The following is a 16,257-nucleotide window of genomic DNA, read 5'->3' as shown; positions in this document are numbered from 1 at the left end:
TTATTGTTGAATGTGACTCTTCTACTGTTGTTAATATTTTACGTAGTTTGTTGTATGAGACTGATCATCCTTCTAATTTTTTGAAAGCTGTAAAGAATGTTTTGACTAGTTTTGAGAGAATTAGGATTAAGCATGTGCATAGAGAAGGAAATTCCTGTGCTGATAGACTTTTTAATTTTAGTTTTGAGATTGATGAGGTGGAGGCTATTTTGAGGTGCCGCCTCTAATTGTAAGAAAGCACTTGTATGCTGATTTTGTGGGGGTGGATATCCTATGTTTTGTGAAGGATTAATAAGATTGGGCCTTTGGGCCCCGTATTATTCACCAAAAAAAAGAGAGAAATTCAAGGAGAAAAAAACAAAGGAAGAGTAGAAAAGTAGGGAAACATTCAGTCCAAAAAAAAAACAGAAGGGAAAACCATGGAAGCCCGGGGTTCTCTCTCTCTGTTTTTTTAAGGAAAAACCTGCAAGGTGCAAATCTCTTAATGGGCCCAGTTGATGGGCGGTCTGGTTGAGCCCGAAAGGAATGTTGATGTGGAAGTTCGACCCGTTAATGGCCTAAAATCCGGCCCGGATTATTTTAAGTGATGATGGGAGAGGTAAGCTCCTCGGCACAAGGCATCGCTAACTCTTTGCGCTCTCGTGTTCTCTAGGGTAACAACGCTGGAGAGTGGTAGGAGGGCGGCCATCTCTGTAGGATCTACTCTGAGAACAACCAACACAGGTTTCTTTCTTCTCCGTGATTTTCCGCCTTTTCGTTCTCAATCTCACTCTTTTTATGTGGCCACACCCGTTTTGAGTTTCTGTAAATGTTAAACGCTCGTAATGATGAATCCCTGTTGCTTCTGTTTGGTTTTCATCCTACCTTAACTGGACGCATGGATTTCTCGGGTTTTAATATCGTTCGTGATCTTCAAAATTGTAACTTTGTTTACAGCTTATCTAATTTTCTCCCCTGTATTGTTTATCGTAGTCTTGATCGTAAACTTGATGCTATTTATCTGTTCTCTGCACCTGATTTTGGTGACACGTTAAGGCTGTCGTTATGGGCGCATCAGTGAGCTCTTAATTCACTGATTCTCGGCAATGTTTTGTTCTGCTCGGTTGAACTTGGATGGATTTTTTTCCCACTATATAATCGAAGGTTTTTTTTTGGGGGGGGGGGTTGTAAACGCAACTCTATATTGTTCCCAGATTTCCCCGGCCCCCCTGATATTTTACGCAGATGTGGTTTTTCTCTTTTGTTCGGTTAATAGGAGATATGTTTTCTCATGTTGGTCATTTTCTATTTCATCTTGGAGCAGGGATAGTTGATTTCTGCTGAAAGCCTAAAATGACTTCTTTTTTGAAGCCTGAGAATGCTCTGAAAAGAGCGGAAGGTAAGTTTGAGCGATGAACTTTTACCTTCTTATTTCATTTAGATAGAGACTTTCATGTCTTTGTTGGAAGATATGGTTCTATTTTCAAATGTAGTAATGCCGTGGACTTATTCTATGTAAAATTCAATGTGCAGAATTGATTAATGTTGGACAGAAGCAGGATGCTTTGCAAACTCTACATAGCCTTATCACTTCAAAAAGATATAGAGCATGGCAGAAGACACTTGAAAGGATAATGTTTAAATATGTAGAACTGTGCGTAGACATGCGGAAAGGGCGATTTGCGAAGGATGGGCTCATTCAGTATCGTATTATATGTCAGCAAGTTAATGTCAGTTCACTGGAGGAGGTGATCAAGCATTTCATGCATCTGTCAACGGAGAAGGCTGAACAAGCTCGCAGCCAGGCACAGGCATTGGAAGAGGCTCTCGATGTTGATGATTTAGAGGCAGATAAAAGGCCTGAGGACTTGATGCTTAGTTATGTGAGTGGAGAGAAAGGAAAAGAGAGATCTGACAGGGAGCTTGTTACTCCATGGTTTAAATTTCTCTGGGAAACGTATAGGACAGTGCTTGAAATATTACGCAACAATTCAAAACTGGAAGCTCTATATGCTGTAAGTTTTTCTTCCCCCCTTTTATTTTACTGTAGCTTCTGCGTTTTCTATATTTTTAGGCGTTGATGCTGTTGTTTATAAAGTAGTTTAATGTTTATCCTCCAAAGTTTTTCACCCTAACCAATTTAATTTATTGATCTCTCTCTTTCTAAATTTGTGTTTGCCTTTGATATATGGACTGTCGTTGGACTTGAAATTTCCTGCAGATATGTAATACCCTTTTTTTAATTGGTCACTTTATGGAGGGTGCCAGCCATCCGGAAGTCATATGCTTCTTAAGTCTTAGAGTAATCTTAATTGGGATATCTGGGACATAAGAGAGCCTCATGAACTGCTTAAAAATTTTCCTGGCGTCGGGGACAGTGTGATTAATTGCCATGTAACTGCTCCATATTGATTAATAATACACTGTTTCTAAATTTAAAATTTTAACAGTAGTGAATTATTGATTGGTTGCGTTTGGCATGTTATTGCTTTTGCTGGATGTTATTTTATTTTGACATTTTATATTCCTTGATTTGATCTGAATTTTTTGAACATTTAATTAACTATCTTTCTTTGTGTAGATGACAGCACATCGGGCTTTTCAATTTTGTAAGCAATATAAGCGAACAACAGAGTTCCGCAGACTTTGTGAAATTATAAGAAACCATCTTGCCAATCTTAATAAATATCGAGACCAACGTGACCGACCTGATCTTTCAGCACCTGAAAGCCTGCAACTATATCTAGATACCAGATTTGAGCAGCTGAAAGTTGCAACTGAGCTTGAACTCTGGCAGGTTAGTCATTCTCTCCTAGTTTTTCTTACATGTCTTTAAAGTGTCTGTCAATGGAGTGTTGAAAAGTTTTTTTTAATTTTGCAGGAAGCTTTTAGATCTATTGAAGATATACATGGACTTATGTGCATTGTCAAGAAAACACCCAAGGCATCATTGATGGTTCTCTACTATGCTAAGCTGACAGAAATATTTTGGATATCGTCAAGCCATCTATATCATGCATATGCGTGGTTCAGGCTCTTTTTACTGCAGAAGAACTTTAATAAGAATCTGAGCCAGAAAGATCTTCAATTGATAGCTTCGTCTGTTGTTCTGGCTGCACTTTCAGTGCCTCCCCATGATCACACTCAAGGTGCATCTCATTTGGAATTGGAGCATGAAAAAGAGAGGAATTTGAGGATGGCTAATCTCATTGGTTTTAACCTTGAAAGTAAACCTGAGAGCAGAGAAGTGGTAACATACGTTTTTAACCGTTCTCTCAAGTTAGTGTATCAATGTCTTTTTCCTTGAATCTAACTATTTTGCTTTTGTCACCTTTTTTTCTTTTCCTCAGCTTTCAAGGTCAGCCCTTCTTGCTGAACTGGTAAGGTTGAAACTTTTTGTTCAGTTATACTTTTGATCTGCATTAATTTCTTGATAATTTATTTTTGCTTTTTGCATGATTTGTGGATAGGGGAATTTAGTGAGGTGGCAAATATGAGACCAAAAGCATTAGGTGGCGAAACTTTGTTTAAATTCTGGACACCAGAATTTTCTATATCATTGACACCTTTTTATGATTGTTTTACTTGTTGATTTTGTCTTGCTCCCTCCCTTCCATTGATTAAGCCTGCAGTTTGGACATAATTAATAATGGGCTTAAAACAAAGGGTTTGGAGTATGTGTTATATTGACCCCAACAAAGGGTTCAATCATCCTCATGTTTGTCTTCTGGTTGTCACTACAGGTGTCCAAGGGTGTAATGTCTTGTGTGACTCAGGAAGTGAAGGACATTTATCATCTCTTGGAACATGAATTTCTTCCCCTGGATCTTCCATCGAAAGTTCAGCCTCTGCTAACTAAAATATCTAAGTTGGGGGGTAAGCTCTCCACTGCTTCTTCTGTCCCTGAGGTGCAGCTGTGTCAGTATGTCCCAGCATTGGAGAAACTAGCTACCTTGAGGTTGCTACAGCAGGTGCATTTTAATATATGGTGTCAATTTTTGGATATTTAATCATTTCTTCTGGACATGCTGAATTCTGTGTGCTAAATGTTATCCTTTGGTTTTTCAGGTGTCCAACGTTTACCAGACAATGAAGATTGAGACCTTATCTGGAATGATCCCCTTTTTTGATTTTTCTGTTGTGGAGAAGATTTCTGTGGATGCTGCTAAGCATAAGTTTGTATCCATGAAAGTTGATCACATGAGGAAGGTTGTAGTTTTCTGCAAGACGGTATGTTGCCATTCAGTTGGTTTAGTTGCCTTACTAACGCATGATATCATAGAAGACAACACGCCATTTCACCTCATAATGGTTCAATAATAGATGCACTTGGCAATAGATTTTGCTTTTGCAGAAAAATAACTTGTGATATGTTGAAAATTAATCTCATTTAACATCATCGTGAAATCTCTAGAATCCCTGCTCTTACTAGCCCTACTGTACTTAAAGTAAATAGTAATTGCGTATTTTCTATTGCAGAATCTAGAGTCTGATGGCTTAAGGGATCACTTGGCTAAGTTTGCTGAACATCTGAACAAGGCGAGACAAATGATTTATCCTCCTGATAGAAAACCATCAAAAATTGGAGCTTTGCTTCCCTCCTTGAATGAAGTTGTTGCCAAGGAACACAAGAGGCTTCTTGCACGGAAATCAATTATTGAGAAGCGAAAAGAAGAACAAGAACGGCAGCTTCTTGAAATGGTATGGTCTTGTGAATTAGTGATGCATGAGAGCTTGCAATTTCAATTTAATCATTTTTTATTTTAAGAGATTAAATTTTCCCTTTAATCCTGTATATATTAAAGGAAAGAGAGGAGGAATCAAAGAGATTGAGACTGCAGAAAATAACTGAAGAAGCAGAACAAAGAAGACTTGCCAATGAGTATGAGCAGAGGAAGAATCAGAGAATTCTCAGAGAAATAGAAGAGAGAGAAATGGAAGAAGCTCAAGCATTGCTTCAGGAAGCTGAGAAGCGTATTAAAAAGAAGGGAAAGAAGCCAATCATTGAGGGTGTAAGTTGAAGTCTACTTCTGACTAGATTTCCAATTATTTTGGTTAGGACGTACTGAGAGTGAGTTATATCTGCAGGAAAAACTGACCAAGCAAACACTGATGGAGTTGACGTTGACTGAACAACTCCGGGAAAGACAAGAAATGGAAAAGAAACTACAAAAATTAGCTAAAACAATGGACTATTTGGAAAGAGCCAAAAGAGAGGAGGCTGCTCCCTTGATTGAAGCTGCATATCAAAAGCGCCTAGTGGAAGAAAAGCTTCTCCATGAGCGTGAGCAACAGGTAGTTTACCTCTCCTGTGTTTTGTGTTTTTGTTTTTTTTTCCCCCGGGTGATAGTTTATTTCTTCTGTTTTGTTTGGAAGGATGTGCACTACTGTTTGTGTAACGTGTATATTCTTTTGCATGAATAAAATAATATTCTTCCCTCTCTTTGACCCACCTATGCTTTGATGCAGCTTGAGGTTGAAGTTAGCAAACAGCGCCATGAGGGAGATCTCAAGGAGAAGGAAAGGCTGGCTCGTATGGTTGGCAATAAAGTCAGTAATCATCAACTTCTGTGGCTTGTTAACTGTTAGCGGTCTTTAAGGAATTGTAATAGATGACTCGTGATATCTGCGTTATATTGGATGGAAACTATTTTGAGAACGTAACTAGAGAGTTCTGTTTCGAGTCTTTTAATTTTCTACTTTGTGTGCTTTCTGTCTGTTCTCTACTTAAGTGGGATCAATCTGCTCATTTTCTCACCAACATGCCCTTCTTCTGACTTATGCTGCATGTGATAACTTTTATGTAGGAGATTTATCAAGAGAGAGTCGTCAGTTCTCGTCAGGCAGAATTTAATAGGTTGAGTCGGGAAAGAGAGGAGCGAATCTCAAGGATTTTACAGGCCAGGAGACAAGAGAGGGAAAAGATGAGGAAGTTGAAGTATTATCTGAGGTTAGAAGAAGAGAGACAGGAAAAATTGCGTGAAGAGGAGGAAGCTCGGAAGCGTGAAGGTAACCTTACCAGAAACTATTTCCTCAGCACTTGATTATAAATGCTCTGCTCCACGGTCAGATCCCTTTCTTTGTATATTTTCCTTGCTCATCGGCATTGATGACTTTGCAGAGGCTGAGAGGCGGAAGAAGGAAGAGGCTGAGCACTTGGCGAAATTGGCTGAGATACTAGAAAAGCAGAGGCAAAGAGAGCGGGAACTTGAAGAGAAGGCGGAGAGGCAGAAGAAAGAAGCACTGTTTGGCAGAAGTGGTGAAGCAGCTGTGAAGCCTCTTGAACCTCCAGCCCGCCCATTGGAGGCTGGACCCACCGCTACTGCACCAGCTGCGGCAGGGGCTGCAGCTGCCTCTGCCCCTGGGAAATACGTACCTAAGTTCCGTCGTGAGAGGGCTGAAGTCCCAAACCCTGCTGCTCCTTTAGAAGCTGATCGATGGACAAACCCTAGCAGGCAGGATGGTGACAGATGGCGTAGTGATGACCGAAGACCTGCTTTTGGTGCTGGTGGGGGTTCAAGGTCGTCGTCAGCATGGTCCTCATCCAGGCGTGGAGCTGATCGTTGATCAACTTGGCTCTTGATTTTGCAATAGAACAGGGGGGCAACCGGTTGGTGGGGCATTGCTTAATTTTGCGCTTGCTCCTCGATGATTGAACGATTTATCAAGTTTTGTCTGTAAACCTATCATGTTTTGAGTTCTAGGTTTCTTTTTATTATGGAAGACTTCAATTTATCTGCATAATGCTCATAGAGCCGTGGTTTCAGTTGAGGAACAGGCCTGTAATCTTATGATGAGGTTGAGTGTATTGGATACCCAAAGTTGAAATCGGAATTCCAGATGAGGCATGTCCCAGACCTATTTATCCTTGATGGTATGTTGAAATCAAAATTTCAAGTTTCCGTAGCTTGTTGAAGCAGTGTGTATTTCAGGACACTTTCGTATTTGTCCGGGAGGGAATATTTCATTATAGTACTTTTGATCTTAAATATAATTTTTGATAATTAGAGAATATTTTATTATAGTACCTCTAGGGTTCTAAATATAAGATTTTTTTATAGTGTAAATTAATTACAAAAAGAGTCTTATATTTAGGGTCATATTTAGGATTAGAGGAGTATTATGTAAGCAACTTAATGTCCGTTTAGTCCCAAAAAATTTTGAATTTACACTACTCGTTTTGGATAATATTCCGATCTTAATATAAGATTTATTTAATTAATTTGATTAGATTAAAAAGTTAGATAGGTTAGTTAATTATAAAAAATGTGACATTTTTTTTAAAATATCATAATCATCTTTTTAACATCTTCTTATTTTCTACTTGATTATATTTAAGGGAATATCCATAAAATAATTTTAAAAAAATTATAACTATGAGGAGTATTTAAAAATAAAACTAACTAATAACAGTGGACTGAAGGAGTATTGAATTTGAACAGCAGAATGAAGAAGCCTTGATGGACAACTTCCAGTCTTTGGTTGCTTGCCAGGTGGCTCTGATGGCGGGATCTCAACGATGAACCGGGGAACCGTGACGTTTTGCAAGCTTTGGGCTTTGAAAGAGTTACAATTTAACCCCCAAAAAAAGAAAAATAATTATTAAAAAATCTTAATAATAACTTAAATAGTATACAATGATGAGTTTCAAAAATCAAAACAAAGAATAATAATTTTTGGGATTTATTTTGTTTTTTTTGCTTCATTATAATTCTTTTCTAGGCTTTTGACAGTGGTATTACGGCATCCTTTCTTTCAAAAACCCTAATTCCGAAACTTTTGAGCTTTACAAAACTGGAACAACGTCTTCTCGTTCAAATGCCCTACGGTTCTTCCTTTCACTTGTTAAAAACATTTTATAAGAGCATTAGAATGTGTTACCTTGCTCTGCAAATGCAATATTAACATGTGTTTATAGGTAAATTAACAATAAAAAAAATATAAAAAAATAACATGAAAATTTATGACAAAAATACCTACGGAGCTACTTGGATCAATGTGCCGTCAACATTTATTGCCCAAATGTAGATTATTTGGTTGAAAGCTGAAACCTTTTGCATTAATTAAGAATAAAATTTAAAAAAAAAACTTTTTTCAAGACATAAATTAGTACGTATAATTAAATCATTTTGTTCCATAATCAGGAAGGAGAAAACAATTATCATTTTTTCATTTTTTTACCTAATAATAAATTAGATTTTAAAAAAATTTCACAACCCAGTCTAACTCCGCACGCCATAACTTGCTTCCACCGTTCCACGTCCCCCACCACGTCTGGACTGACTCAGTCACCTTCTTGTTTTGATCAGCATATGCATCTATATATATATATATATATATATATATATATATATATATTCCACAGGGAGGCACCTTCAATTCAAACCCTAACATTAGGACTTGGATTTCTCTCACAATGTCTATATCACTCTCTGGCTTCATCATCCCTATTCGCCTCCGAACCTCCAATTCTTTGGCTCTGTTCCTGTACGCCGCCACTTGGACCGTGTTTCTAGTGTTAACGGTGGGCGTGGTGTCATTCTCGACGGAGATGGCTTTCGTGTCAGCCGTGACGTCTTCTTCTTCCTTTTCTAAAAGTTGCAAGATGGATGGTTCCATCAGAGTGCCGTTGGACGTTCCCGGTGCCATGCTCTGTTTTCCGGCTCCCCTGTTCCATAAGTCCAAGCTCGATGTCATCGTTCCGCCTATTTTATCCGTCGTCGTCGTCACTGCTTCTGCTTTTATGGTTCGAGCCCTAGGCCTGTGGGATCATCATCAATCACATTGATATTTCTTCTCCGATTGTTTTAGATTATGATATTCTTCTTGAATATAATTTTCCAGTCAAGTTCTGGAATGCAGATCTTAACCGACCGTAATGATAGTATGCGTTTCATAATCTGAATTGCCATGAATTTTGCAAGATTAATTGATTGATGTTAAGATAATTCGTTTATATATATATTTTTAATCTTTTGTTTTGCTAGTGGCTATTGCTTTTCAGAAACAATTCATAAACAGACTCTGAATAAATTCACTTTAGGAATAAAATGTATAAATTATATTATGTATAACTATAATTTAATCCATGTACCTCTTTTGTTGACTTGTTCTAAATATTGACACAGTAAAAATCCTAAATATCTCCTCATTTTTCTCCCCCGGGTGCATTAGTTTCTATTTTTTCTCGAGGATTATTTATCTCCCTATATATCTATCTACTTGTCAATGTTTATATCTTCGTTAGCAAAGATAACAGTTTGTTCCTTTGGGAGGATAGTTTTGTATTTTGTCCATTTTATTATTTAGGGTTAATGTCTAAATATGTTTTGCAGATTTTTACTCCCGAAAGTTTTTTTTGGTTTGGGTGGTACTAATTTGCCAGTGTTTGTCAGTTATGCCGTTCAAGCATGTATGGTGACTGGTGAGGAAGATAGCATGTTGTGGCTGCTCCCTGTGACATTAAACAAAATAAAGATAATTACTTTGATATAGTTATTCTTAAATGAAACGTTCTATTCTTATATTAAAATTACCCCAGATGAAGAATACACTGAAATTACCTGTTGGATGTCCAAAGTCGACGACTTCAAAAAAAAAAAAATCGTTTAAAATAATGGCATTAGAAATTGCAGCACAAGGGAAAGGAAGAAATGCTCCCAAAGAGGATGGACTGATTAGGCTGCAATGTTCACATACCCTCCTTCTGAACGCGATTTCAAGAACCAAAAGAAAATAAATGAGTATTAAGTTCATTGCAGAAATCATTGGGACATAGAACAGAAGCAAGTTGGAGCCGTGAGTGCATTAAAAGAACATCCTTATGCTCTCTTGTTGAAGTAACTGAGAAGTTTTAACAAAGGATTAGGTAGGTGTTACCAACAGAAGTTGATCCAATTGGTAAGGAGTCAACTCATAATCCATAAGGTTGTGAGTTCAAACCCTGCTGCCGATGTGAGAACCTTATTGATAGGTGATCTGTGAGTAACTCTACAAGCATTCTTTGAGCCTGGAGGCATTCTCTGACCTTGGTGAACTCTCGGGACTCAACTCACTAAAACTTTTTCTGACAAAACAAAAGGGATTAGGTAGGTGTTTAAGTGATTTTGGGTATTTGACCCAAAAAAAGAGAGGTGATTTTGGGTATAAATATAGGATTTTTGTCTTGTAAAACACAAAATAGCTTATTTTAAGGGGTCTAGGATTTTCCAAACAAGCACTAAATTTTTTAAGCACACAAGTTTCTCTTAAAAATAATCATAATGCCTACTTTTAAAAATTTTCGTGTACAACCGTGTAATTAAGATGTTTGATTTACCTATTTATCACCACTTCCATAAGGTAGTAAATTTACAACTTCTCAAATTCTAAAGTGAGTGAAAATGAAAATTTGAATCGGACGATAACATTAATGAAGTGAGAAGAGAAATAGATGTAAAAATACAAGCCTAATTTTGGGGGAGTTATGTATTAGAAGCGGAGTCCATTTTTTTTCCACTTAATCTAAGGTCACCTAAGGGAATACGAGTTAGAAAGGAAAACACACCCAATTTGATTGTTGATCTTATCAGATTGAATCTCTATAAACTCTTTTTGAGCTTAAGATATGCCCTAATCCTAGTAAGCCTGAAACCTGATTCACCGAAATTATATTAAAAAGAAAAATTATCGGGAACATTGAACTGATCCTTCTTCAGAGATCGTCCTGGTGAATCCACCAGGTATCGTATCCTAACAAGTAATGCTATTAGCTTCCACTTTCAAAATGCTGCAGGGTTTAGGGTTTATAGGAGGTATCCTGTTCTTGTAGTAAAAACAAAATATCTGAATGTCTTTGACGGCTTATCACCACATAATTGGATTTTTTTTCCAAGAAAAACAAAAATCCAATGTTACGTGCTGTTAAATAGCTTATAACAAAACCTTACCTCTACCTTTTCACTTCTTGCATTCAGAAGCAATTCAAACTGCATTGTCAATATATATTATCATGACTGTTTGCAACGAGTATTGGCATCAAAACTGGTTTAAAATACTGAGAAGGATAGCACAGAACACTGCAAAATCTATATATATTATAACCCATATTTCGTCATGTTCAACCAGCACAAGAAGCTGTTCTGTTCTACTAATGTTACAAAAAGAATCATGTTATGAGCGAAAAGCTGGTGACAGACTTCAGGTATATCGAGGGTGTTCTCCGTGATCTTCTCTCTTTTGTCACATGAATTAATTAGGATTTCCTGTCAGATTTAGTGTTTAGTTGAATCTTGAATTGTCTCCAAAAGATGTTCTATTCTATACTTCATCACTGGCTGCCCTTTTCGTGTTTTCTTGAACATTTTGTCCCGCATAGCCTTTCTCCGAGATTCAGCCTTTTCTATTTCTTCCTTCTTTGCCTTTATAGCTGCCTCCCTTTCCAGCCTTTCTTTCTCTTTCTCTTCGTGCTTCTTCTTGTACAGTTCTTCCAAACGAAGGGAAGCATCCTTTCTGATCCTCTTCTTGTTGTTGTCCCTGTCTTCTTCTACTCCATTCTCACTCTGCAACAGCCAACAAAAAAGAAATGAATGGAGAAAAATGCGCCATACATAAAAAATCCACATTTAAGAGTCCTTCAACAGTTTTATTCTTCAAATCCAGCATAATTACTTATCAGCATCGGATAAAGGCCTAAGGGGCAAAATTGAAGATAAGGGCAAGCTCTTCCTTAAAATTCTATGACACACAAAGAAGGTTGAAGAAATCTAAGAGAGGTGGCACAACAGTTATTTGACAATCATGTCTGATTTAGTGGCAAGGTCTTAACCTATAGTTAGAGAGATAAATAATTATCACTCCCAACATATACTTAAAAGGGAAAGTAATCCAGTCTGATCCCAAACCTCAATCATTCTCTGGGGCAAGGAGACATCATTCTGCTCATTCTGCTGCTTCAACAACTTCTTAAACTTGTTCACCTTCTTAGCATTCTTATAGAACTCCCTTTGCTTCTCTGAGGGGGGAAAAAAAAAAAATAGAGAACATGTCACTCAGGAAGCTGCATTATATGACAATGAACAGAAGCCAGGGGATGGCATTAATGAAATCCTCGTTCTCATACTACTTTTCGGGATAAATGATTAGTAGAGACTAACAGAATTCAAACCAAAGTTGGGTTACAGTGTAGGATAAGTGATAATTGAAAGGACCAAGAACCAAGGGCACAATTAACGCGACTAATGAAAGGGTTGAAAGCATTAAAAAGAAGACGAATGAATACAAATAGAGTTAAGATGCATACTTATGAGAGCTGGGTTATAGTGATTGTCCTTGGATTTCGCATTAGCGAAGGCATGGAGTGAAAGGCCTCCTGCGCCCAACCTCGGCAGGTTATTCTTTTGCTTCTTCTTCATCGTCTTTGATTTGGGCCTATCGATTGAGTCAGACTTGTTGAAGGATTCGCTAGTTCCTTCATTCTTCCGACTTCGATTCTTCATCCTCAGCAGCTAATTTTGCTCTAGCAACGGTAGACAGGTCAAATCGCTGCGGTTCCTACGAGAACGAGGGCCAATACCGTTCTGTTCCCAATAACAAAGGACGAGTCGCTTGCCCTAATTTTGCTCCTGATGGATTAATTTCCATGGAGTGGAAACCGGGCCGGACGGGCTGGGTTGATCCGTGAACATATCTGACCCGTCCGATCGGCTGATTTCATTTTTCTTTTTCTAATTCGCTACAAATTGTTTTTGAAAATATTTACATAGACATTTTATCTCTTTATACTTCATATTTATATATTTTTAATATTTACTTTACTCTCAATAAATGTACTCCTTAAATCAAATATAGTATTTTGTTTTAACCACACTTCCTCGCACGTCAATTTGAAGGATATCGACTTCTAACAAATTTTTAGATGCTAATAAGAACTACCTCCAATCTCATTTTAACACCTTATTTGTAGATTACAAATGATGTTTATAATTAGGATCGAAGGTAGCATATTGTTTTTTTTTTTTTGGTGTGTAGAGAGGGAAATTATATTCTTCATCAAATTTAGTGGTTTTATACTTTTTTTTTGGAGTAGAATAGTGATTTTATACTTTTGATCACCAATACATCTATCATTCCTATTCTTGCATTACCGTTAATCTTTATTTGCAACCAATACTTGAAAGAATATGTCTGAAAACCCTTCTTACAACTTTTATATATATATATATATATATATATTTCAATAAGTGAACCATCTTTTCTATAATTTGTATCATTATTCCTTTTGGCCCTAGAATCAGTTCTTTTAGCACAATCTGGCAAAAAATTTCATGCTTCTTTCCAGTTTCCTAACTCTTCCTATTTGGGTTTTAATTCATTTTCATGGTAAAGTTTCTATACATAACAAAATCATTATACTTTTGAAAATCATCTTTTTAAATTTACTTAATTCTAAACATTTTATATACACCCCGTGCACACACAAAAAATGATTATTAAAAAATCAATGTCTCTGTCCTTATCTATACAGATCTGTCCACCATTAATTTAGCTTTTATATATAGACAGATGGTTCGTTTAGTTTTTTTTTTTTTTTTGCTTTGTTTTTTGGGAACTGATTTCGGTACTTATTACAATGATAACTAGCATAATATTGATGGCAGGTTTTATTAGCACTATTCATCCTTACGTTGCTATAAATCAGAACAAGGATTGTGATTTGTAGAAATGGTAGAAAAGAGAGCAAAAAAGAGAGAGAAACAGAGAGAAATAAGGAGAGAAAAGTAGATAGACAAAGAGGAAGGGGATAGAGAAACACATAAACTCAATTCTATTATTTTCAAAAGCTTATTACAATCAACCAACAAGCAGTAGCTAGTTATTGTCCCTTAAGTGTCTGTTAAGGCGGCGCAGACAAAGGTTTCTTTTTTCAAAATCTAAACTGCACTGGCCTCGTTTTCACCTTCTTTTTTCATGAGAAGCTCTTTAGTTTCTGGTACAAAAATGAGGATGGAGAAAATTCAAACAAAAGGGGCAAAACTGAAAATCATGAAAGTCCATGCAGTCCTAATGCTCCTTGTCATGATCAAGAAAGTTTGAGACACAATGAGATTTGAAACCCAAACTGATGTAGCTCCCATGCCTCCACATACTTTTGCACCAAAGCATTCATATCTTGGAGTTTACAGCCCAAGATCATCCCCATTCTAAGTGAAAATGATATGATATAGAGTGAAAGCCCTAAGATTGCAAGCCAACCAAAATTAGAAGGACATCCTTCTATGCACCATGAACTTTTCTCAGCGTCATCTTGCATCTTTGATTTGTCAATTTTAACAGAATTATAACCATTTTAATTAAAAAAGAGAGAGACTAATTTAAATTTTTATTGCTATTTTTTTAAGAAAGTTTAATTTGAATTATGTTATCCACCAATTAGAGACGAATTAAATTATTTTTATTGACAAAAAGCAGGGTATTTTTATTTTTGCAATTCCTGCTCCACATACCCATCAATATTGAAACATTTAGTGTTGGAATATTGGATTGGAAGATTTATGATCCCAATTTTCAATCAATGGAAGTAAAATCAGATGAAGCCCCAAAAAAAAATTAAAAATGGGATTGTAAATATTACCAGAATTTTATGTGATATGTACAAGTGAGCAATTATGAGATGCTATGAAGTTGGAGATATCAGAAGAATTTTAGAGAAGCTTTTCCTTATGTATGTGACCAAAACTTCGAGACGCTGTAAGAATTAGACATTTGTACATCCATATGAGAAACAAGTTGCGTATCTAACCGAGGAACAAGTTTTTTATTTTTTCACCCACCGGTAATGGCTAAATTTCAGAAGACATTTTATATTATATTTCTAAGTATATTGTTGCGCTTGATTTTTTAAATATAATTAGGTTAACCTATCGAGAAATTTTGGTCCAAAAAATTTATTGAAAAATTTTAGCCGTTTGAAGTAAAATAACAATGTTCCTTTTACCCAAAAAAAAAAAAAAGCAATGTGCGAAGTAACATTTAAAGCTTCTTTATCAAACCTATGCGGTCCTAAATCTTTTTAAAAAAAAAAAAAAGATTTTTTTTTTCACATTTTGTTCGTCCAGGAAATTTGGGTTCCATGCAATGAGTTCTTCAAGTTTTATGAAGTAAAGGGAGAGTATTAGTACTTAACATTATACTCCTCCGATCCTAAATCTAAAAGTTAGTAAAAAGATTTGTTTTTTATTCTAAATATGTTAAATGTTAGCTAAATATGTTAAATCTTAGTTTACTTTGTTTTCTAAATTTATACTACCTCCGATCCTTAATAGAAGATCTCGTTTGATTTTTATTTTGGTCTTAAATATAAAACCCCAATCCATTTTATTTGTAATATTTATGCATATTTTTTTTAAGATAGTTCTTCTAACAATGATAGTTCTAGCCAATACACTTGATTAACAAACAACACCTATTTATTACAAATAACTAACTAAACTTCTTTCCTAATCTCCTTAAATTAGTCAATTAGTTTTATAATTAGGACCAGAGGTAGTAATTTTTTTTCCTTGAACTCTCCCTATTAATTGCATATGTTAAAAAGATTTTTTCATTAAGAAAGTAATTTTCAATGCAAATGATTAAAAAAAATATTTTAGAAAAAACTAACATTTTTTTACAAATAACTAATATGACTAATTTTTTAATCCTACAAATTAGTTGTCAAACTCATACGTTTAACATGTTTGTCTTGTATATACAAAAGAGGAAATACCTTTGCATTAAATTTCAAGAACTTTACGAACTCTCACTTTAGAGGATCCGAATTACCCATTCTGCTATTCAAGACTGCAAATCGGTACACAATCTACATGCATCAGGATTGTGCAAGATTTATAATAAACTCCACTGAAGTTTCTTTACAAACCCATTTAGAATAATTTATAAGCAGCTTTTCAGTTGTAATTTATGGAATTCGAGTAGAATTTTGTCTAAACTTTTATCAAACCTACTTATCAGTGCTTATAATCATGATTCCAAATGAGTCCTAGGTGTCCGTTATTATCACATAATCCAATAAAAGCACATGTCAGGGTTTTGTTTTGAAACACCCAATCATGCAGCAGCAATGGCACTGATCGGGGAAAAATGTTCACTTGCCAAGTTCTTATTAGAAAGGCTAATACCCAGAAGGGATACCCACGCCCCTTGTAGTTTGATATCATTCTGCCAATTAAAGTTTAGTCTACTAGAACTTTCCATACCACAGTCGAGCGAAGTCAATAATATAACAAGCTAACCAGCATC

At 36.0% G+C, this 16,257-nt stretch overlaps 3 protein-coding genes across 3 annotated transcripts; 2 read left to right on the top strand and 1 right to left on the bottom strand.

Moving 5' to 3' along the window:
• Positions 1-631: 631 nt before the first annotated feature.
• LOC114723413 (eukaryotic translation initiation factor 3 subunit A) lies at positions 632-6,910 on the top strand. The gene is made up of 14 exons (XM_028909603.1): positions 632-724; positions 1,304-1,378; positions 1,513-1,994; positions 2,561-2,776; positions 2,861-3,229; positions 3,330-3,359; positions 3,723-3,950; positions 4,048-4,209; positions 4,459-4,680; positions 4,785-4,991; positions 5,068-5,274; positions 5,449-5,529; positions 5,787-5,988; positions 6,101-6,910. The coding sequence occupies exons 2-14, from the start codon at positions 1,333-1,335 to the stop codon at positions 6,544-6,546; spliced, it is 2,898 nt and encodes a 965-aa protein (XP_028765436.1). The 5' UTR covers positions 632-724; positions 1,304-1,332; the 3' UTR covers positions 6,547-6,910.
• A 1,482-nt stretch (positions 6,911-8,392) lies between these two features.
• Positions 8,393-8,887, top strand: LOC114723394 (uncharacterized). The gene has a single exon (XM_028909586.1). The coding sequence runs from the start codon at positions 8,396-8,398 to the stop codon at positions 8,765-8,767; it is 372 nt and encodes a 123-aa protein (XP_028765419.1). The 5' UTR covers positions 8,393-8,395; the 3' UTR covers positions 8,768-8,887.
• A 2,135-nt stretch (positions 8,888-11,022) lies between these two features.
• Positions 11,023-12,541, bottom strand: LOC114723422 (stress response protein NST1). The gene is made up of 3 exons (XM_028909615.1): positions 12,260-12,541; positions 11,862-11,971; positions 11,023-11,519 (listed from the first exon to the last, which is right to left on the bottom strand). The coding sequence occupies exons 1-3, from the start codon at positions 12,453-12,455 to the stop codon at positions 11,232-11,234; spliced, it is 594 nt and encodes a 197-aa protein (XP_028765448.1). The 5' UTR covers positions 12,456-12,541; the 3' UTR covers positions 11,023-11,231.
• Between the last annotated feature and the right edge of the window lie 3,716 nt (positions 12,542-16,257).

This window comes from Neltuma alba, unplaced genomic scaffold (genome assembly GCF_004799145.2).
Source record: "Neltuma alba isolate B1F8T4 unplaced genomic scaffold, ASM479914v2 tig00012137_pilon, whole genome shotgun sequence".
In the NCBI taxonomy this organism is placed as follows: domain Eukaryota; kingdom Viridiplantae; phylum Streptophyta; class Magnoliopsida; order Fabales; family Fabaceae; genus Neltuma; species Neltuma alba.
The sequence above is the reverse complement of the archived record's forward strand: the minus strand, read 5'-3'. Positions and strand labels throughout refer to the sequence as shown.

Coding starts and splice junctions, on each gene's coding strand:
- LOC114723413 (XM_028909603.1), top strand. CDS start 1,333: ATGACTTCTTTTTTGAAGCCTGAGAATGCTCTGAAAAGAGCGGAAG. Junction 3,230..3,329: donor AACCTGAGAGCAGAGAAGTG/GTAACATACGTT, acceptor TCTTTTCCTCAG/CTTTCAAGGTCAGCCCTTCT. Junction 4,681..4,784: donor AACGGCAGCTTCTTGAAATG/GTATGGTCTTGT, acceptor TATATATTAAAG/GAAAGAGAGGAGGAATCAAA.
- LOC114723394 (XM_028909586.1), top strand. CDS start 8,396: ATGTCTATATCACTCTCTGGCTTCATCATCCCTATTCGCCTCCGAACC.
- LOC114723422 (XM_028909615.1), bottom strand. CDS start 12,455: ATGAAGAATCGAAGTCGGAAGAATGAAGGAACTAGCGAATCCTTCAAC. Junction 11,972..12,259: donor CTATAACCCAGCTCTCATAA/GTATGCATCTTA, acceptor TTCCCCCCTCAG/AGAAGCAAAGGGAGTTCTAT. Junction 11,520..11,861: donor TGCCCCAGAGAATGATTGAG/GTTTGGGATCAG, acceptor TGGCTGTTGCAG/AGTGAGAATGGAGTAGAAGA.